At 43.4% G+C, this 21,781-nt stretch overlaps 1 protein-coding gene across 6 annotated transcripts in view; it reads left to right on the top strand.

The window, feature by feature from the left end:
• The window catches only part of LOC106978165 (interleukin-36 gamma), a 174,937-nt gene that overhangs the window by 130,723 nt on the left and 22,433 nt on the right, over positions 1-21,781 (top strand). For 2 of the 6 annotated variants that reach the window (XM_053200912.1, XM_027033751.2), the window contains 3 exons: positions 5,912-6,055; positions 7,877-7,986; positions 9,435-9,497. In XM_053200912.1, the coding sequence (XP_053056887.1) occupies positions 7,908-7,986; positions 9,435-9,497 (142 nt within the window). In that variant the 5' untranslated portion in view covers positions 5,912-6,055; positions 7,877-7,907. Of the gene's footprint in view, positions 1-5,911; positions 6,056-7,876; positions 7,987-9,434; positions 9,498-14,007; positions 15,507-20,023; positions 20,170-21,781 lie in introns of those variants that run through there. The other 4 variants (XM_053200913.1, XM_027033753.2, XM_053200914.1 and 1 more) reach the window with 4 other exon arrangements.

Raw genomic sequence — 21,781 nt, 5'->3', positions numbered from 1 at the left:
TACTATATTAAGCTAACCCTGAGTTCATACTGATGTCCCTAACTCTAACCCATCACCACATGGATCACATTAGCCTTTTCCCCATGCTTGTCTGTAAGTTCTCACTGTAATAGTGAGAAACCTGTCTGCTACCATCCACCATTCACTTGCTTAACTGTCCGATTCCAGAACCCATGTATACTGGTTTCAAAGCTGTTCACTTGTGCTCCATACTCCATGGGCTACAACTTTACCATCTGTGTGCAGGGCTTATGTACAGTGTCTTTGCCTTTCGTCTTAACACACGTCGCTCATTTCCAGAGTTGCTTTGGGTCAGCACCTTTCTCAACCACTCCCTTCAGTGATGTTATTTCATACCTTCCTAATACACTTAGATTCTTTTTGCTACAGTGTGCATTCCAGCCTGGGTGGGATTTAAAAACTAAAGCGAAGTAAATAAAATAAATTCAATTAATTTTAATACTTTTGTACTTAAATTTTATATTTGATAAATTTAATTTTATATTTATTTAATTTTATATTTTAACCCACGCCCCCCAAATATAAAAAGACCTACAGTTTTGAAATCATCGTCACTCAAACAGTGACATTTTCGAGCACACATTTTTTTAATGCTTGCTTTTTTAAAAAGTTGTATATATTTGGTACTTTCATACTGTTGTATAATTAGAAATTCTAACAGTTTCTCACCATCTACCTGCTGTGTGTGTGGGCCCCTCTTAGGAGACAAGGGCCACAGGCTCCCTGAAGTTTCCAAAAGCTCATATGTGAGTGAGTTTGGAATGTAAGGTGCATTTTCTGATAGGAAAATAAAATGTAGTAAGTGATGATTGGCTTCCCAGTCTCATCCACAAAATCCCACTCAGTTCCTTTTTTATTTATTCCCGGCTGCAATAGTGACATTTTACTAATCTCCAACCCCATGGAGAAGACTTCTTCCCTGGGGAAAAAAAATCCAGATTCCACGTGAGTTTTTTAAGATTGCCTTTTGACAGGGACTGGATGTTCTTTGAGGCAAATGGTAGGACAGTGGGACCTGCAGAAGTATCTTGATACGGGCGGAGAACCCACAGGAGCTTCCCAGTGGTAATGATGAACTTGGCAATTCGGGAATGAAGGAGAATTAAGGGTATATTCTGCTAAACGAAAACAGAGGGTGTTCACTGCTGTAAGGCCTTCCAGAAAGGAAGCTGGAGCTAAGCACTATCAGTACAACTTTCAGACATGACGAAAATGTTCTCTGTTTGTTGCAATAGCCATTAGCCACTTGTGGCTACTGAGCACTTGAAATGTGCCTCTAATGAGGCCAAGGAACTGAATTTTAAATGTTATTCAGTCTTACTTACTTTACACTTAAATAGCCACATGTGGCTGGTGGCTACCATATTAGATAATGCGATTCTAAAGTATGTACTTCAGGTATAAAGAAAATGATCCCAGATGGAAGATATAGATATAAGAAGAAATGAAGAACCAAGAAGATTACTAAATATGTGGGCAAAAGGAAATTAACTCTCATGCTATGAAATAATAATAATGATGATGATGATGATGATAAAATACCTAGTTTTGAAAGTATATGGAATTAAAACATGTGACAGTAGAAGCATAGAAATTGGACAAAGTTGGGGCACCTGGGTGGTTCAGTTGGTTTAGCATCCGACTCTTGACTTCTGCTCAGGTCATGATCTCACAGTTCATGAGTTCGAGCCCTATGTCAGGCTCTGTGCTGACAGCATGGAGCCTGCTTGGGATTCTCTCTCTCTCCCCCTGTCTCTCTCTGCCCTTCCCCTACTCACGTGCTGCCTCTGTCTCTCTCAATATAAATAAATAAACTTAAAAATTTTTTAATTGGGCAAAGTTGAGGTAGATGAAGGTGTTCTGTCATCCTTGAATTGTCTAAGAGGAGAATAAAGTTCTTCATTAGCATGAATCTTAAGGATACACGGGGTACTTCTAGGATAAGCACCAAAAGAGTTGAAAATAAATATAGAGGTATATACATTTCAGACTAGTAGGGAGAGAAATGGAATGATAAAAAATATTCAAACCAAAAGAAAGCAAGAAAGGGGAGGAGAAACAGAATAGGAGTAATGAAAAAAAACACCATAACAGCGGTAGGTTTTTAAACCCAAATGCTCTATTTCATTGATTTTAAGACCACAAGGAGTGCCTGGGCATTTCAGTCACTTGAGCATCTACTTCGGCTCACGAGTTCTCAAATCTTGTGATTCACAAGTTCAAGCCCCACGTCAGGCTCTGTGCTAACAGCTCAGAGCCTGGAGCCTGCTTCAGATTCTGTGTCTCCCTCTCTCTCTGTCCCTCCCCCACTTGTGCTCTGTCTCTCTCCCTCAAAAATAAATAAGCATTAGGGGGGCCTGGGTGGCTCAGTCGGTTAAGTGTCCGGCTTTCGCTCAGGTCATGATCTCATGACCTGGTGAGTTTGAGCCCCGCATCAGGCTCTGTGCTGACATCTCAGAGCCTGGAGCCTGCTTCGAATTCTGTGTCTCCCTCTCTCTCTGCCCTCTTCTGCTCATGCTCTGTCTGTCTCTCTCAAAAATAAATATTAAAAATTTTTTTAATAAATAAATAAATAAACATAAAAAAAGACACACGTTTACTTATATTTTTATATTTCTGAAATTGGGAAACACATGACAGGCTATGGCATCATATGAACCCTGTCAGGGTGTGCTAACGTGTCAGAGTTTTTTTTTTTCTTGGTCATCAGTTGAGTTTTGTGGATCATTGTTATTACATGTGTTGAGTTTAATTTCTGCTGAAAATGTTTCAAAAAGATGCCCTCTGACTTGGCATGGAAACTGAGTAGTGGGGTAAACAGGTAATTTTAATGAAGGGTTTTTTTTTTTTTTTTTTTTTTTTTTGCCAAATACCAACAACTTTCAGAGACCCAAAAAAGAGGCTACCCAGAAGTAGATGAAGCTCTTTATACTTTGTTTCTGAGATATGTGCAATGTAAAACAAGAGAAATTGCCAAATTCCTTGGAATTGATGAAAGAAAATTTGCCGCATGGAGAAGCTGGTATGATTGATCTGTGCATTTGATAGGGCTGTTGTTGAGATGTTATGTCATGGTTTAATTGGTGGCATTTCTCTTTCTTATTGATGTATACAACTTTGGTGTATCTTATAATCCATGATGTTTTAGAGTTGATGTAAGTGGTTTGTATGATAATGTTGATTACGCAAAGCAAAAAGAACTGAATTATATGCTGTTTGCTTTAGATACATGTAAAGCATAAGGGTGGAGGACATTGAAAGGAAAAGGATGAGAAAAGATATACCACACAAATACTAATGAAAAGTCTTCTGTATCTGACAAAGTAGACTTTAAGACAATAAGCATTCGTAGAGATAAAGAGGATTTCTCGTTAGAGATAAAAGTCTCAGATCACCAGAGAGATATAAAAATTATAAATTTATATGCACCTAATTAACATGGCTTCAAAATGCCGAAATCAAGATCAAAATAAATCTATAAATCTACAGCATAGTAGGAGATCTTAATATCCCCCTTACATAATTGATAGAATGAAAGATAACAGTGAGGATAGAGAGGATCTGCTCAAAAGAATTAATACATCTGACTTCATGGTCATGTATAAAATACCATACATAACAACTACAGAATACATGTCAAACATTTACATGCAGACGTTGGTGGAAAAAATGTAAGGTTGAAAGGAGCAGACTGGGGGCAGGTGGGTGGCTAAGTTGTTAAGCGTCCGACTCCTGATTTTGGCTCAGGTCATGATCTCGAGGTTTGTGGGATTGAGTCCCTTATCGGGCCCTGCACTGACAGTGGGAAGCCTGCTTGGGATTCTCTCTCTACCCCTCCCTATCTCTCTCTCACTCTCTCAAAATAAATATTTTTTTTTTTTTTTTAAAGAAAGGGAGCAGACTGGCAGTCAGGAGATTTTAGCTAATAGCAACACTAATAATGGGGATTGCAGCCATCCTTTTACTGACTTCCAAAAACTTTCCTATGGCAAACATGAACTTACATAATTTTCTCTGCTTTCTTACTCTGTTTTCTCTTCTGGATTCGCTCCTACTCACTACTTAACACTATGGACTCTTGAAAGTTGCCAGTCTCCTGAACCTCATGCCAATGATGAGGCCTTGCTTATGGGCCTCTCAGATGCTGGTTGGATGGTCTGCTGGATATGTGGCTACCACCTGACCTGGATTCCTTATTGCTGTGCCCTCCCGTCTGTTGGGACCTGGTGCTACCTATGTGGGAGCCACTTCCCACCTTCCCCCACTAAATGCTCGCAGAGCATTCCCACGCTCCCTTGGCCACTATGTTCTGGACTGCAGGCTGCATGTCTCCTGTGGGCGTCTGCGTCTCTGTTCCTCAAGCACTGTCCAGCTCCTCAGGCCTGGCTAGGTCTATGGCAGGGAATTCACCTTGCTGCCTCTCCTGCTGTTCGTGCCTGGACAAATCATGAGAAGTGCCAGCATCCTATGGTGATGCAGGATGCAGGAATCAAACCGATTTCAGTAACATTCTAATTCTTTGACTGTTGGATGACAAAATTTATACTCAGTTGGGTTTCCCATTTTTTAACTTTATATTTTCCTTCACAATCTCATCCCTATCCCAAAGGCTTATCAAGAAATTCTCCAAAGATCTCTCTATATTAGGCATTTAATAGACAATTTAGAGATTTCTATTCCAGCTATCAAGGGAATCACATTTTTCAGATCTTTAGACCAATAATGAAATACCCTGCAGCAATTAAAAATAACGTAGAAAAGTACTGATGAGATGAAATACTATTTGAGATATCATCTTGACTAGGAAAGGCAGGATGCATTGTAAATAGGGAAGGAAAATAATTTGTCAGACACATTCCTGTCATTGCGTGTTATGTAGATGTGAGCATGGAAGAAGGTTTGAAGATAAGACCCTAGTCTGTGCCCACATTTAAAAGACAGAGCTGCGATGTTCTCAGAAAAGCCTAGGCTGCCTGGAACTCGGTTCGTGATCTCAGGGAAATTGCTTAACCTCGGTAGACTGCTCTGGCTTTTACAGTGGAAGCTGGGAGGACAGCCCCAGCCCCAGGATCAGCATAGGACTTGGGGACATAAGGAATGCAGGGGACATAAAGAATGCCCTGGATTACTGAGAGCACACAGAGGACCGTGGTGGCTGTTACTGTTGCCCCTGTGCTATTGTGCTGTTGCTGCTGACCCAGTGGCTATGACCTTGCTTGGTCACGTGGATTTTCCTCTGAGTGCACCAGCTGTTTTTAGCATTGTAAAACACAACCATACTTATTAACTGACAAGAGCAAATGCAATGCAATGCAATGCAATGCCAAAAAAATAAAAAAAAATAAAAAAACAAAAACAAAAAAAACCAAGGTAAGTAAATAGCCAACAGGCTGTAGGAAGAAGCCAGTTCTTGGTGGGCTTGATCAAGGAAGGTCCGCTGGGGATGTGTTGCATGTCCCCATTGAAGAAGAGTGAACACAGGAGATGTGGATGGGGGTGTCAGTGATGTCCTGGAGTGTTCTTTAAGGAGAGGTGAAAGGACAGTGTTTTTCTCTGGGACGTGGGGCCCCACCTGGCTGAACTCTGGGACTGGGGTAAAGAACCACCATGAGGACAAGGACTTGCCCACACCTCCCAGGCTCGGTGTCCGGGCTGGACACTGCATCTCCCCTTTCCTTTCGTTCGTGTCTCTTTCCTACACCTTCGCTGTTGCACTGGACCAGCAGCCACACAGCCTGTCTCAAGTGCCTTGAAACGTGTTGAATGGATGTGGCACAGTCCTTGGCAGAGTGACACTACTCCACAGGAATTTGTTTATTCCTTTGGGGTGGAAAATGGCAGGCAATGAGTAATGACTGATACCTAAGATGCTGCTTATTATTGGATAAAGGAATGCGCTGCTACATTTGCATACACACTCCCAAACCGATTCTTCAAAACGAGGACCAGACCTGGCCCCTCCACATCAGAGATCCTGAAGGGAGAAGACAAGCAGAGCTCCAGGAGCCACAGAGCGTGGGGACCCTTGCCGCAGGTGGGTGGTACTGATGCGGGTTCAAGAGACCAGTTGACATAGATGGGGAAAAAGAACAGCATCTGGACCTGCCTTGCTTTTTTTCCCATTAGAAGCATGCCCTTCTGTGGATTTCTTGACTTTCTAGGTGATATCTCTGACACCTGCCCAGACCACCTTGCTCTCAGCCCCATGAGCAGCCTGAATGTCTTCCAGGGGGGCTTCTGCCGATAAGTGGGGCATTGCTGAAGGGCCAGGCAGATGCTGAGCTTAGGAAACTTGCCAGCCCTGCTAATGCTAGCTTTCTCTGCTTTCAGCGGCTAGAGAAGAAGAATCTAGAAAGTACTGGTCTTCAGAAAAGAGATTTGGGGACCCTAAATATTTTGAGTGTTCGTAGGTGAAAAGACATGGATCTCAGATGGCTGAATGCACTGCTTCTCTGGGGAGCTCTGGGGAAACCACCTGCATTTATTTTGATACAGGTGGAAAATTCCAGAAGTGACTCACAGGGATCTCCCAAGTACTTCAGCCTGTGGGCATCATTCTGTCCCCCACCAGGACCACCACTGTCTTCGTGTATTTTAGTACCTACATTTCTGCCAGACATTTCTTTGTCTAATGTCATGTGACTGCCAATTTCTCTGACTTCTCCAGGGCCACCAATTCCCTGTGTCCCTTGATCTAGCCCCAAACTGCAAAGAGATTTGTGCTTTGTAGATGTGGGGAATGCAGCCAAATAGCAAATAACTTAAACTCAAGTGGTGACTCTCCATGCCCTTAAAGATCTGTCGGGTGTCCCCACCCCCTAGAGCCACCCAGTGGCCATCCTTCACTGTGGCCATCCTATCATTCACTGTCCTTGCTGCCAAGCCCCGGAGCCTTTCCTTGCCATTTTTTATTTTTGCAAAACCATGTAGCCCCCTTTGTCCCGCTCCTAAGCCCTTCTCAAGGGATTGGGTTTCCACACAAACTGCCCATCTCTGCAAACTAAAAGTGGCGTGACCCTTGAGAATTTACTACCTTTGGGTTTTTCATCTATATAATGGAGATAACAATTATTGCCTCACTTCCTTCTCTGAACTAATGTTGGGGAAAGTTCTTTGTGAAGTGAGTGAAATGTGACTTGCAGAATTGAGGGGTGTTTAGAAATCTCTCTCCTTCAAGTCCTCCCAGTGAAGAGCTCCTGTGTCATCCCTTCCCCAAGACATTAGGAGCTGAGCCTCCTGGGACGTTTGGAGGCTCAGTTTTCTATGACAGGAGGCTACAAAAACAAACAAACAAACAAACAAACAAAACCTGCCTTTCTTTGCAAAGATTAGACTACAGCAGAGGGTTGGCAAACTTCTTCTGTAAATGTTGGGACAGCAGCATTTTAGGCTTTGCTGACCAGATGATCTGTCTTTCAAATACTCATCTCTGCTGTTGAAGCCAGAAAGCAGCCATAGACCACACGTAAAAAAGGACATGGCTGTGTTCCAATAAAACTTTACTTAAAAAAAAAAAAAAAAGGCAGTGGGACAGATTTGTCCTGTGGACTGTAGTTAGTTTGGTAATCCCAGGACTAGAGCAATACACTTTGAGCTTTCTGTTTCATTTTTATCAAATGTTGTCAGGATCCATGAAAATGATATTGTGACCCACTGTTTAGAAAGCATTGCTGTCCAAAAATCAAAGAAGGAATGACAGGAGCAGCACAGTCCATTCTTACAGGCCTTCCTGGACACAGCAAACATTTCTGAGCAGAGAGCAAGGCTGATGGCCTACTAAGCACTTGTGGTGCCCAGCCAGGTTTCCTGGGTTCGGAAGTGTCATAACTGACCTCCTTCCTGCCTTTAATCCCAGGTTCCTGTTGAGTCATTTCATTGTGTTAAAAATGTCATTTTTGGAGGACTCAAGTGTGAAAATGGAGTCTGAAGACCAGGAAGGAGACGAGCCCCAGTGCTGCTCAGAAGGTAAGATTCTTGCAAAAGCATCCATACTAGGACCAAAACATAGCTCCTAAAGCAGGACCTTGTAGGTCTGTGCACAGACTGGTTCCTCCCCGTTGACCTTGCATGGTAAGTAACCTTTGAGAACTTCTCTGGCAAATGCATTAGACCAGAGAAGTCCTTGAAGGGAAAATGAAGCTCTGTCATGGGTGCCTAGGTGCATAAGGTGATAGATAAACAGATCACCTTCACCCGGAGATCTGGGGCTTTGAAGTGAACCAGCTGGATGGTTCTGAATCCTCCCCCAGCCTGCCCAGGCAGAGGAGAAGGCCCTGCAGTAGAAGGAGTTGTCTGGGTCTTGGGTGGGAAAAGTACCCTGGCTCAGGACTTTCGATCATCCCATGGAGGAAGGCACTCTGGTGTTGGTGTTGGCTCAAGGCATATGAAAAGAGGAGGCTTTTGACCCAAATGACTGTCTAGTGCATGAAGTGTGAAGGGAGGGCACGTAACAGGGGCCTTCAACTCACACGTGGAAATCAGAATTCCCAAACTAAAAGTAAGACATTTGTCTGACAAATATGGATCTGCCCACAGAGAGGTTTGGAAAGCACTGCTCCTGCTCTTGGAACAGAGGCCATGTGGTGGCCACCATGCACCTCCTGTCCCTTAGGCAGCAGGAGTGGACACCAGGAAGGTCCACGCACCAGACACTATAATTATGCAACCTTGGGGAACTCCAAATGGTGATACCGACTCCTAACTCTGCCGTTGTTTGTGGCATGTGTGGAAGCGGTAAAGGCTTCCTCTGACTTCCAACACAATCCTTGAGAGTCTCTGTCTGAACTGAGTCTGGGGCAGCTCCACCTTCTGCCATCTTTCCTCACCAAGGTGCAGTCTTCCTGCTTCTTAGAAGCATCGACTGTCAGAGCTGGAGGGACAGACAAGGAAGGGAAGGCTCAGAGCGGTGAGAGGCAGTCACGTACACTACAAGGCAAGTCACTACAGCCAAGCAGTGGGCAAAGCCAAGACTGCCTTCATACCAGAGCACAGCATTTGGGTTTTCTTCTTCCCTAGGTGCTATGTGCTCTCCATGTGCAAAGGTTGTTTGGATTGTGACCAGAGATTTCATTCAGGCATTTCTCAAACTTAATGTTTTGTCAGCTAGAAGCTTCCAGATTACTCTCAGAGTACTGTGGGCAATGTATCCTATACCCCCTGAATTAATGCAATGCATGTGTTTTTAATAACTAAGGCTTCTACAGAGTTCTGCATTCAGAAACTGAGTTCGTTCTATTTCATCTCCATTTCTACCATTTTTGACCAGGAAGGCTATTTTTTGTCATTACTGTCTCTTTGCTTTAGCATTTCTCAAAACATACAACAATAAGTAAAGCATTAAATGGCCCCTGATGTTCCTGAATCCCTGGAAAATCCCAATTGTCATGTGCTAACCTCACTGTCTCTGATTCCAGACTTGGACAGAAGCCCCCTGGAGCCAGACATGAGCCTCACCTCACAAAGCTCTCCCTATTCAAGTAAGGCCCCTGGGTGAACCAATGAGGGTGGCGACAGATGAGGGTGGGCACGAGGCTGGTGCCACGATGTTCTCGTAGGGGCGTCAGAGATCAGAGGCTGCGGGTACCTAAGGGTGCTGGGATGAGGCCAAAGGCTTTTCCTTTGTGGAAACGAATGAAAGAAAGATGAACCCTGGGTGGGCCTCGGGCTTTCCAGAGAGGTGTGGGGAACACATATCACTGAGTGGTCCAGGAGAAGAAAGGTTTTGAGCCTAGGACTCTTCCATGTCCTTCTTCTGACCTTTGCCATGAGGCTGGCAAGCCGGACCTTCTCAAAGAATTTACGAAAAACAGAAACTTGACCAGCAGAGGGCGCACGCGAAACCCTCACCGCGGAGTGTGCCTTGGCTGCCCTCACAGATCTAGATCACAGGCTACTGCGTGAACCTCACAATAACCTTAAGAAAATTCAAGGGCGGAAACCAAAGGCGTGAGGGAGGCTGCCTGCCCCAGGTGACACAGGCAGTATTGGTGACAGATGCTGGAATTTAAAGGTACTGTGACCGCTGTCTGCCCATGTCAGGTTTAAGGCTCCCCGTCACCATCCTCTGCACAGGCAGAGTCGGGAGGCCTCAGCCTGAGTCCCAGGTCTAGTGCGGGTGACCTCCTCGCTGGTAAACCGGAGGTGAGCGCACACATGCCCATGGCCAGCCCCCCCCCCCCCCCCCCCCCCCCCCCCCCCGCCTCCCCGCGACTCTGCAAGGGAGGTTGCCTCAGGCACTATTGCCGCTCCTGTTGCTCCCGCTGTTGTTTGAGAACGGACTCCCCAGAGGAGATAATTACTAGCACAGTAAAACACGGACACCTCTGATGTGGCCTTGAGAAGGGAGTCTGAAGAACGCGGGTCAGGCCAGGAATGATGTGCGAGAACACCAGTTAACGAGGAGGATCCGGCACAAGCCTCAGTGTGAGATGATGGGGGCGCGACTCAGGGTGCGATGGGAGGGAAAGAGAAATAAAAGAAGGACAGGTTTTGGAAATATTTAAGAGGAAGACAGCCCAAAGCTAGTGCTGGACATGCAACGTACAGAGCATGTGTGGGTGTCTCCCAGACCAACCGGAATCTCAGGGCAGCGGGGACCAGGCGTCCATGGTCCTAAAATGTCACCCATCAGATGATTTCCTGTGTAGGCTCCTAGGTACTTCCTACCTAGTTTCTGGCCCACCCCACTCTACTCTTCCCCTGGCCCTCTAAGGATCTGTCCTTAGACAAGGCTTTGCTGACAGCATGATGCCCCCAGTGACAGGCTGCAGGAAAGAGGGTTAAGAAGAATAAAGATCAACATGTTCTGAGTCTTTTATATGGCTCAGATACCTGGCTAAGTGCTACTTGCTTGAATAAGCATTTTAATCTTCCCAATACCCCCTCCAGGGAGGTGCTATTATTACCCCCTTCTCACAGATGAGGAAGTTTAGAGAGATACAGTTACTTTTCCTAGGTCCTAAAGTAGTAAGTGATGGGAATTTGGATTGAACCTATCTGTGAAAATGGATAACCCATGTGTTTACATCGGGCTTTAAACCCATAGTGTTTACATGCTAAATTGCTTATAAGGCAGAAAGACTTGGAGAAATTTTGAGTGGGCTGTGATGTTTGAGGCCACAGGAAGGTAGAGGGCTAGGGCTGAGACCCTTGCATGTGGGCTAGAAAGGATTGCCTGTAAAAGGGCAATCTCAGGGAATTTAATCTGTAGCAAGAACAGAAGCACCCTAATCAGAGGTTCCTTTCATAGCTGGTCACTCCTCCTGCCCCCATCCAAGATCCTGGGGTAGAGTGAGGCAGGTGAGGGCAAGAGGAAGGTGTCTTGGGAATAGAAGGAGAAGACCCTTATCCATCCTGTACTCTGCTTGGCAATGAGTTAACTGCACAGAGATAATAGCCTTAGGAGTGGTGCCCTCCAAGCATTTTGGATCCTAGTGACCCCAATCAATGAAACAAAACTGAGGGCACTCCGTTTTGAAATATGGGCATTAGTCCATTATGAAACTTACACAAAAGTAGAAAGTTCACAAAGACTAAATAAAATAGGAACTGACCTTTAGTGGTTTCTTCCCACATTCCAGTGGATTGTCTGGCTCGCCCAACTGCCACGCCCCACCCCCATCCCAGCAGACACACACCTAGCAATGTGCTGGCAAATGTTTGACAACCAGTTCTCTGGGGATGGGTGGGAGTGGGAGGGAGCTCTTCCTTGGAAATCTGGGAAGAGAAACTGCTGTATTCTTTACAAAGCCCCAAAGCAGATCCTGGCCCCTGATCTGCTTTGTGGAACTGTAGCCGTAGCCTACATATTACTAAAGACTGCCAAGGAGAGGAAAAGCAAGGCGAATTTCATAATGTTAGTATGTGCTAATTACTTCCTGGCTCAGTCAGCAAAACCCTTTAAGAGAAAGATGGACTTAGACCAGCACTCACCAGATAGCAAACAAGATGGAGGGAAAACACTGCTTTGCTAAGGAAGGGGGCTGGTCTGCCGCCTGCAATCTAAGTTCACTGCAAATCATGCCCCCTCCTTTTTTTCTTTCTTTTTAAAAATTTTATTTATTTATGTATTTATTTATGTATTTATTTATTTATTGGAGCTCTGCAGGGCTGAGAAAGCCGACTGTTAATGCATGGGCCATAGAAGCTACAAAGTGGCTGCTTTCATAGTAGATAAGATGTGGGGCCCCACATCTTTATGAAGCATGGTCCTTCAAGAATAAATATATAAGTATATTTATTCCAGTGTATCAGGCATGGTCCCTTAAGAGTTAGGTCCGGTCCGTCTTCCAGCCAGTATCAGACTAAGGATATTTATGATCTCATCTGAGCCCATTCCGAATTATCTCAAGGCTGCATAATGAAATTGAAGGACCTCTCACAACACACATCGGTGGCTCGATGCCACTGTCAAACAAGAGGTGTCAGTTGCTAGAACTCCCAAAATGAAAATAAACACAAACAAAACACATTAAATATTAGTTAAGTACTTACGCTACCATACAAAGTGGAGAATTCTTGAAAATATTGTAACTACAAAGTAATGTTGATTATACATTCTCTTCGGGTTGTAGTCAAAGAAAAAGGCAATTGAATTGTTAAATCTGGCTATTCATCAAGTCACTTTAATTTTTAGATATTAGTCATGTTGTTTTGGACTCTGTATCAGCAGATAAATCAAATGAGTAAGCTAATTGTGTATCAAGATTTTCAGTTAGAAAGTAATAGCGTAGCTCACTGAATTCTAAAGGAAAGGCATAGTGTTTCAGTAACCTGGTGACTTTGGTCTTAAGATGATACAAACAGGGTTTGCCTTTCTAAAGGATACGAGTGGAGGGGCACCTGGGTGGCTCAGTCGGTTAAGCATCCGACTTCGGCTCAGGTCGTGATCTCGTGGTTTATGAGTTCGAGCCCCATGTCTCTGTGCTGATAGCTTGGAGCCTGCTTCAAGTTCTGTGTCTCCTTCTCTCTCTGCCCCTCCTTTGCTCATGCTCTTTCTCTGTCTCTCAAAAATAAATAAATGTTAAAAAAATTTTTTTTAATAAAAAAAAAAGTATACAAGAGGAAAGATCAACAACAGAACAAAAGGAGGCACCAACCTCCAGACTCCAAATTTTCACTAGGTTTTCCCAGTGCAGATCACAATTTTTGAGCAGGTAGGGATCACCCAGACTTTAACCATTAGATCTGTTACATGCAGCCTAGGAAAAAAACAAACCCATATAAGCCTCCAACCTCCCCTGCCCCCAAATTTGTACCTGCCTCCTGAGTTCCTATCCTGATTGCCTGCCTGGCAGCCTAACCCCACTTTAGCATCTGGACTTTGCCTTGCTTTGAACCTAAACCCTGATGAGTCATGAGGGACCTGTGCCTGCCTTCAGGTTTCCCAGAAGCAGCTTCTCCAGGTTCTTTGTTATTGGTTCCTCCCACCCGTTCACACCCACTGCCCCATCCTCCCCCACGGGGGACTCAAAGACAGTACCTTGCCATACCCCTTGGACCCTGGACCCCACTGGACCTCTCTCAATGCACCTGCAGCTGGACCAACTTTCCTAGAATTCATCCAGCATCTACGCGATCACTTATTACAGAGCTTGCATTGTCCAGGCTGGCCTCCTGGAGGAGATAACCAGTAGAGCTTGGCTATATCTCGAAAAACAGAAGCACCTGGGTGAAGTTGGGCATGTTTAGGAAGGCAGCAAACCCACAGGCACTGAGATCATCACTTCCCAGAAATTTATTTCACCTAGAACTTTGTAATTAACCACACTCTACTTTTTATAGCCCAAATGACATACACTTTACAAAAATGCTGATTCAGAGGGTTGTGTGCACCCCAAAATTTATAGCAGCACTATCAACGATAACCAAAGTATGGAAAGAGCCCAAATGCCCATCGACTGATGAATGGATAAAGAAGATATGGTGTATATATGGTATGGTATGTATAGTATGGTATGGTATATATAATATATATATAATGGAATATCACTCAATGACCAAAAAGAATGAAATCTTGCCATTGGCAACAATATGTATGGAACTAGAGTGTATTATCCTAAGTGAAATAAGTCAGAGAAAGACAAATACTGTGTGCTTTCACTCATCTGTGGAATTTAAGAAACAAAATAGATGAACATAAGGGAAGGAAAGGAAAAAAATAAGATAAAAACGGAGAGGGAGGCAAACCACCAGTGACTCTTAAATACAGAGAACAAACTGAGGGTTGCTGGAGGGGCATTGGGTGGGGGGATGGACCTAATGGGTGATGGGCATTGAAGAGGGCACTTGTTGGGATGAGCACTGGGTGTCATATGTAAGTCATGAATCACTGGGTTTTATTCCTGAAATCAATGCTACGCTGTATGATAACTCACTTGATTTTAAATAAATACATTTAAAAAAATAAAAGGACAAATGACACTGAAAGCAAAGCCCACATGCTTGCTGGGTGAAGACAGCATGTTATGGGGGGGAAGCTATGTTATTATTTGCTATTGTCTGTAGAGATAAATGTTGACACAAAATGAACAAACCTTTTAGCATCTCTAAAGAAAGAGAGTTTTATTTGAGCCTAAGTTAGGACAGTTGCCTGGGAAACACCCTCATCGCAGGGAAAAACATGCTCCGGAGAATGAACCGTTTTTACAGGGCTATATTCTTTTTTACAGCTTGCAAAAGCCCAAAAGATAACAGGTTAACATATAGGCAGGAATCACAGGTTTTAATGTCAAGGAATGCAGGGAGATAGAGATCTTAAGGGCAAGGTGGTTTCCCTTAGGCTGTGCATTTACAAGGCAGGTGTACAATGTGTATTTGATGGGCCATAAATCAGGCTTTTGGTTGGAACAAAGTTTATGTACAGTCATGCTGACTTAGAAATCTAAAATGGCTTCCCTTCTATATCAGGACTTTAGAGAAGGTCTCATCATGAAGACTACTCAAAGAACACACAGCAGCTATTTATTCAGAGTTTGCTGTAGCAAAGGAGTCAAGCCTCCATCACTTGCATTTGGCAGTGATTCAAAGGCAGACAGAGGAGTGGGTAAGCTTTATGGTGAAAAAGGTACCTATTGACTGGAGTTGTTGGTCTTGGATGCTGGAGCTGGGGCATCCTAGGTGCTTGGTTTGAAGAGCGTAGTCGGCTTTCTCTGGTTAGTCCTGAGTTGGAAGTGAGGACAAAAATAGAAAAGCTGGCAGCCATTGAACACTTCTGACTCTGGGCCCATTGCTATAGAAGCTGAGGGTTTGAGTTCTGTTGTCTCAGATGTTTGTGTATTCAGTCTCCTCCTGTATTGAGATTCACATTGGTGTTTTCAAATTTGAATTGAGTGTTTTTTTCTTTCCCTAGATCTTTCCTCACTCCCACAGGTTGTCTGTGTGTATGTTGGAAGTATAGACAAAGTATCTGGGATGCACAGCTGACTCCAAAGTGAAACAGGAACCAAACTGTTCCTTAAGGAAGGTGAAGGGATCCTCATTGTTCAGTGAGTTCAGTTCTTTGATGTTCTTTTTCTGAAATACAAAGGAGAATTTATTTGGTAGCCAGGCTACTTTGTGAAGGAAAAAAGGAAAGATCAGGCAATCTTTGCTAAAGTTTGGGTTTTCAGCCTTAGCAGTCAGGCTTCCCACCTCTCTGAATTGGGAGGACAGGGGACATTTCTTTCCCACATCTCTTACCTTCCTTTGCAATGAGAGATGCTTTGGCTCTTTGACTCTATCACAGGAAGGACAGGGCTCTCCTTTAGAGACAATGAAAAAAAAAGTGATCTTTCTTGGTACGAGCTTTTCTGAGTGTGAAGTTGATATATAAAAGGTCTGTGGAAAAAGTCAGAAAACTGGGTCAGCCATAGTCGTAGAAAAATGATCTTTTTGTTTCTCTTGACATTTCTGGTACAACACCCTCTTTCCTTTAGCACCGTCATCAAATTCTTACACCTGAGTTGGCCCAGGAGCCAAGAACATTCCGACTCTTGGAATTTCCTTCTCCCTCTGGCTCCTTCTTCCTTCCAACCCTTCCACGTAAGCTTCTTTTAGATCCAGAACCCCTTTGGGGCCATCCACTGTTGCCCACCACTAGCTGGTCTTCGAGGCTGTTCCCCAGGCGGCAGTCCTTTGCCCATCCCAGAGAAGAGAGTGGCTGAGGGCTGCATGGGGAGAGGGGCTTTATACAGGCCAGGTGGGAAGTGAGAGAGAACGAGAACCATTTCTGCTGAATAAAGCAAGGTGGAGAGTCACCTGGGATTGTGGTGCTTTTGTCTGGAACTGCTTTGAGCACCCTGCCTTCTAGAACCAGAATTTACTGGTTCGGGTCTCGAATAGTATGCATATCTAAGGTTACGGATTTGATTTTTATTCCTGAAAAACAGTACCAGAGATTGTGAGTAGTGAACATACCTCAGTTCACCAGCCTTGAATCCCCACTTTGCCCATTGGGCTCAGGCAATATGTATTTCTCTCATTAGTTTTTCACTCCAACTCATTGACCCATTCGTAAGGGAACATTGGTAACTAACCACACCACTCTGGGGTCAGACTCCGTTGGGGCCAAATTTCTGTTCAGTTGTTTGCAATCTGAACAAGTTACTAAACTTCTCCAATTTCATTTTGCCCACCAGTAAAATGGGGATAATAAAAGTTATCTTACATAGGATTGATATGAGGAATAAGAAGGGATTCAATGAAAGTTCATTATTATTAGTAGTAGTATTAGTATTGATAACTGTCTCTTCTGCACTCTTTCACTGGTGGGCCCATGACATCAGCAATGCCCAGGTGGCATGGATCTCTGCTGTGTTGGGCACCAGCTGGACCGATGGTGAGGACAGTGAAAGGGTGCTGATGATGGGGTGAGGCAGAAAGCACCCAGGAGCAACAGCTTTGTGTCAGGAAGGGTATGGAGATGGCAGGAGTCTTGAGGAAAATTCAAAGGGGTTGTGCCCACCTCTGTGGAGCCTGTCTGAGTGAGAAGGACGAACTGCAGCAGTGACCAAGGATCTGCCTGACTATAGGGGGTTTAGGGATTCAGTTGGCCAGCCAGCCTATGGGAAATGGGGGTGAGGGACAGTTCTAGACAAGGAAGTTGTCCCTGTGCCACCTCTGATAGGGAAGATGACCAAACATCAGTGGTTGAATTCAGGTTTTGCACGGGAGAGGGTATGAGCCCACATATAGGACTGATGATTGAGTCTACTTCGAGCAACACATATAAAATGTGATTGATGTGGTAGGATTATCTTGTGGATTAGCATTTATACTATATAATTATATATAAACATAAACAAACATAGCCTTGTTTCTGACTCCATAAACATGACACCATTAGCATGGATCTATGGTTTGTACCCTCTTCTGTGTCAGCTACTGACTTTAGGTCACCTGAGGAGCTTTAAAATTACAGATCTGGGTCCCATCCCCAGTGACTGCCTCAAATGGTTTGGCGGGTGCCCAGGCATTGGTATTTTTTGAAAGCTCCCAAGTGATTTTAACATATGGCCAGGATGAAGAGTCATTGTGCTATAGGGTTGGGCTCCTAATTGGAAACAGTTTGCACCATCAGGCAATACAGTTTCTGATAGCAGTTAAGCTCCCCTCCTAGATTTTCTGATACAAGATGAGTCATGTTTACAAGTTTGTATCAGCAGAAGAACTACTTTCCTGACCTTGTTTTTTTCTTTGACTATTCTGACTCCAGAGTCCTTTGGAAATCCCACTGGGAGATGATTTAGACCAGGGATGCGTAACTTGTTCTGTAAAGGGCCAGACAGTAAATCTTTCCTGTTTCACAGGCTATATGGCCCCTGTCATGACTACTCAGCTGTGCCTCTGTAGCACAAATGCAGCCATACACAATGTGTAAATGCGTGGGCAGGCCATAGTTTCCCTGATTTAGATGATGAGGTCCTGGACATCAAGCTGATGCCTTAACTGGATGAGACTTTGGGAGCCCTTGGGTGGGTATATGTGTATTTTGCATAAGTGAGGAAGAGAAATAAGGCAGACTATGACAGATTAAAAATAAATGCAAATTCCTTGACATTTCCCTCACTGAAAGATGGCATTTATGTGCACTCTTCTTGAGTCAATGCAGGTTCTGTGATTGATCAATAGAATATGACAGAAATGAAGGATTGCCAGTTTCTGAGTCCAGGCCTTCAAAGACCAGCAACTTCCACAGTTCTTCCACTCTTCTGGAGGTCAGGATACTTGATCTAGATCCTGGAACCCAGCTGCCATTCTTACTATTGCCTCATCAAGAGCAATAAAATGGGAGTGGATTGATGTGAAATAATGAAAGTAACAATTAGTCCATAGCTCCTTGGTAGAGCAGATTAAATATATTGCAAATTATTTGACATTCTTCTCCATGAGAGGGATGGTCAGTGTTTCCTCCCCTTGACTCTGGGTGGGCTCTGTGATTGCTTAACCAATATTTACTAGAATGAAGTAGAATTTTGCCATTCCTTAAGACTCCCAGGTCTTAAGGATGGGCAACTTTTTTTTTAATTGAGATATAATTGATACATAATACCGTGTAAAGGTACAATGTGTTTGATACATTTATATTTTATAGTATAATTACTGCAGTATTTAGCTAACACTCCTTTATTATATCACATAATCATAATTTCTTTTTATATTGGGAGCAGTTAGGATCTGGTCTGTTAGCAACTTTCAAGTTTATAATATAGTATTGTTGATTATAATCACTATGTTGTGCATTAGATTTCTAGAACTTGATTATCTATGAGTTACAAATTTGTCCCCTTAAATAACATCTCCCCAGTTTCCCCACTGGTAACCATTCTACTCTTTGTTTTTGCAAGTTCAGGTTTTTGGTTTTTCAGATTCTACATGCAAGAGATATCATATAGTATTTGTTCTGTCTGACTTATCTCACTTAGCATAATGCCCTCAGTGTCCATCCATGTTGTTGCAAATGGCAAGTTTTCCATCTTTCTCATGGTTGAATACTATTCCATTGTATATGTATACCACATCTTCTTAATTCACTCATCCATTTACAGGCATTCAGGTTACTTCCATATCTTAGCTATTGTGAATAATGCTGCAATGAACATGGGTGTGTCTCTTCAAGATCCTGATTTCAATTCCTTCAGATACATACCCAGGAGTGGGATTTGGTTTTTACTTTTTTTGAGGAACCACCATACTGTTTTCCATAATGGCTGTGCCATTTTACATTGCCAACAATAGTGTAAAAGTGTTCCCTTTTCTCCACATTCACACTAACTTGTTATCTCCCGTCTTTTTGATAAAAGAGGACTGGTAGTTTTTACGTCCTGTCTCCTAAAATATGTATTCTTGCACACCAGTGGGAAATTGTAAGACCTCAGAGAGATTTAGGGCATGCCTGAAAGGTCCTTTAAGAACCAGAAGCCTCACAGGTAACACAAGGTAGAGAAAACTGTCTTGAAAAGAAATGTAGGTGTGTTTTTCCCCTAATGGAATTGATTCTAAATTGAGAATGCAAAACATTTTTAAAAGAATTAAAGTAGATTGGACTGAAAGGGACAGAGAAGTAAAAAATAAAGAGGGGCCTTAACATATAAAATGTTATATAAATGTTATATCTATATATCTATATCTATATACTAAATATATAATATAATATATAAATATAATAAATAATATGTAAATTATATATAATATAATAATATATATAAATACAATAAAAATAATGGCCCCAAAGATTACATCCTAATCCCAGAATTTGTGAATATGTTACCTTACGTGGCAAAAGGGTCTGCAGGTGTGATTAGGTTAAGGGTGGCTCAGTGGGTTAAACGTCTGACTCTTGGCTCAGGTCATGATCTTACAGTTTGTGAGTTCAAGCCCTGTGTCGGGCTCTGCACTGACAGTGCGGAGCCTGTTTGGGATTCTGTCTCTCCCTCTCTCTGCCCTTCCCCAACTTGCTTTCTCCCTCAAAATAAATACACTTAAAAAAATAAAAAGACTCAACTAGCCATTGCTGTTTTTGAAGGTGGAAGGGAGACATGGAACACAGGTGACTCCTAGAAGCTGGAAAAGGCAAGGCAACGATTCTCCCCTAGAGCCTCCAGAGAGAGCATGCCAACATCTTGATTTTGGCCCAGTGGGACCTGTTTTCCACCTCTGACCTCCAGAACTGTAAGATCATGTTTGAGTTGTTTAAGTTATGAAGTTTGTGGTGCTTCTTTTACAGCAGTGATAGGAAACTAACACAGACCTCCAGCTGTCAATGGGCAGGAAGGAAGCAGGCTGAGAAAACTGCTCTGCTGCAAACATGGGCTGTTCCATATGGAAAAGGAAAGATGACTTAGAGGGTAGAACTGATAGTCTAGGGCTAGAACCTGCTCCTGGGGCACAGGGCGGGTCCCTAGTCAAGGAATTGGTGATATGTTCCCAGCTGGACTTCCGAACTGCTATGAACCAGGGAATGCTATGTATGTCTAGACGGTCTCCTTTTAACAGGAAGATCTCATGTGGCCACTCTATGCCTATTCACCATTGCATGTTGGGTCAGTGTGGACAGATAACTTGTCTCTTTAGTTCACAGGTCTTCAGATTGGGAGAAACCTCCCAGTAAGTCATGTCTGTACCTGGACCTGTTTTTGAACAACAGAGAGAGACAGAGTGTGAGTGGGGGAGGGGCAGAGAGAGAGGGAGACACAGAATCCGAAGCAGGCTCCAGGCTCTGGAGCTGTCAGCACAGAGCCTGACTTGGGGCTCGAACTCCCGAACCACGAGGTCATGACCTGAGCTGAAGTCGGATGCTTAACCGACTGAGCTACCTAGGCACCCCAGTCTGAAATGATAAATTGAAGTTAATATTCTATTGGTAGTTATCATTTGAGAATGGAAGCTTTTCATTTTGCTCCATTGGTCTCAAACAGTAACAGTTTTCACACAGGCTGTGTGAGGGATTTGCCTTTAACTGTTAACTGCATCATTTTGTGACTAGCTCCAGTTGTAGCCAAGCTCACAAAATCATTGTTTCTTATTTTGCATTTGTAGATACTTTGGGAATCTCCATTCACTTGCAAGGCGTCCCCATAGTTTGTTTCCTGCTCTTGGTGGTATCTCTTTCATGCAAACTAAGGAAGATAATTATTTGGAGCATGAATCCAAATATGAGATCATTGTTATTGTGTCTCCTATAAAATAAGGTACCGGGCCCAAACCAGAGTTGTTCATTCTAAGCCCCAGGTCACCAAACTGAAGCTCAATTACAGTCTCAACTCTCCCTGAAATGGAATCTGAAACCAGGGGTGAAAAAAACCCAGTCAGTCGGGAGTCACCTGATCAGCAGTGGCTAGCTAATCTGCCTGAGACCCCCACGGTCCCCTGTGGGAAAGTAACCTTGCAGCAATCAATAACCAACCTGATTTTCTGCCAACTTTGATTTCCCTGTTTCCACTCCCTTCTGCCTATGAAAGTCTTTCATTTTGCACAGCTCCTCAGAGCTCCTTTCTATCTGCGGGATTGGATGCTGTTTGATTCGAAGTAATTTCTGCTCAAATAAATTCTCAGTTTATCTTTTAACATGTTGTAGATTTGATGGCAGTTTTATCCCTACAAATCCCTACAGTCATTTTTATCTGAATGACTTGTGAATCAGATACGTTTCTAGTTTTCATTAAAATTTCACACACCCTTTTCCTGAGAAAATAAGTAACTCATGAAAATCAGGTGTTTCATTTTAAGGAGGCTGTAGGCCTTTATGACCTTACACAGTCAAATTGTCATAATATTTTGTTAC

Source organism: Acinonyx jubatus, chromosome A3 (assembly GCF_027475565.1).
Source record: "Acinonyx jubatus isolate Ajub_Pintada_27869175 chromosome A3, VMU_Ajub_asm_v1.0, whole genome shotgun sequence".
Classification (NCBI taxonomy): domain Eukaryota; kingdom Metazoa; phylum Chordata; class Mammalia; order Carnivora; family Felidae; genus Acinonyx; species Acinonyx jubatus.
The sequence above is the reverse complement of the archived record's forward strand: the minus strand, read 5'-3'. Positions and strand labels throughout refer to the sequence as shown.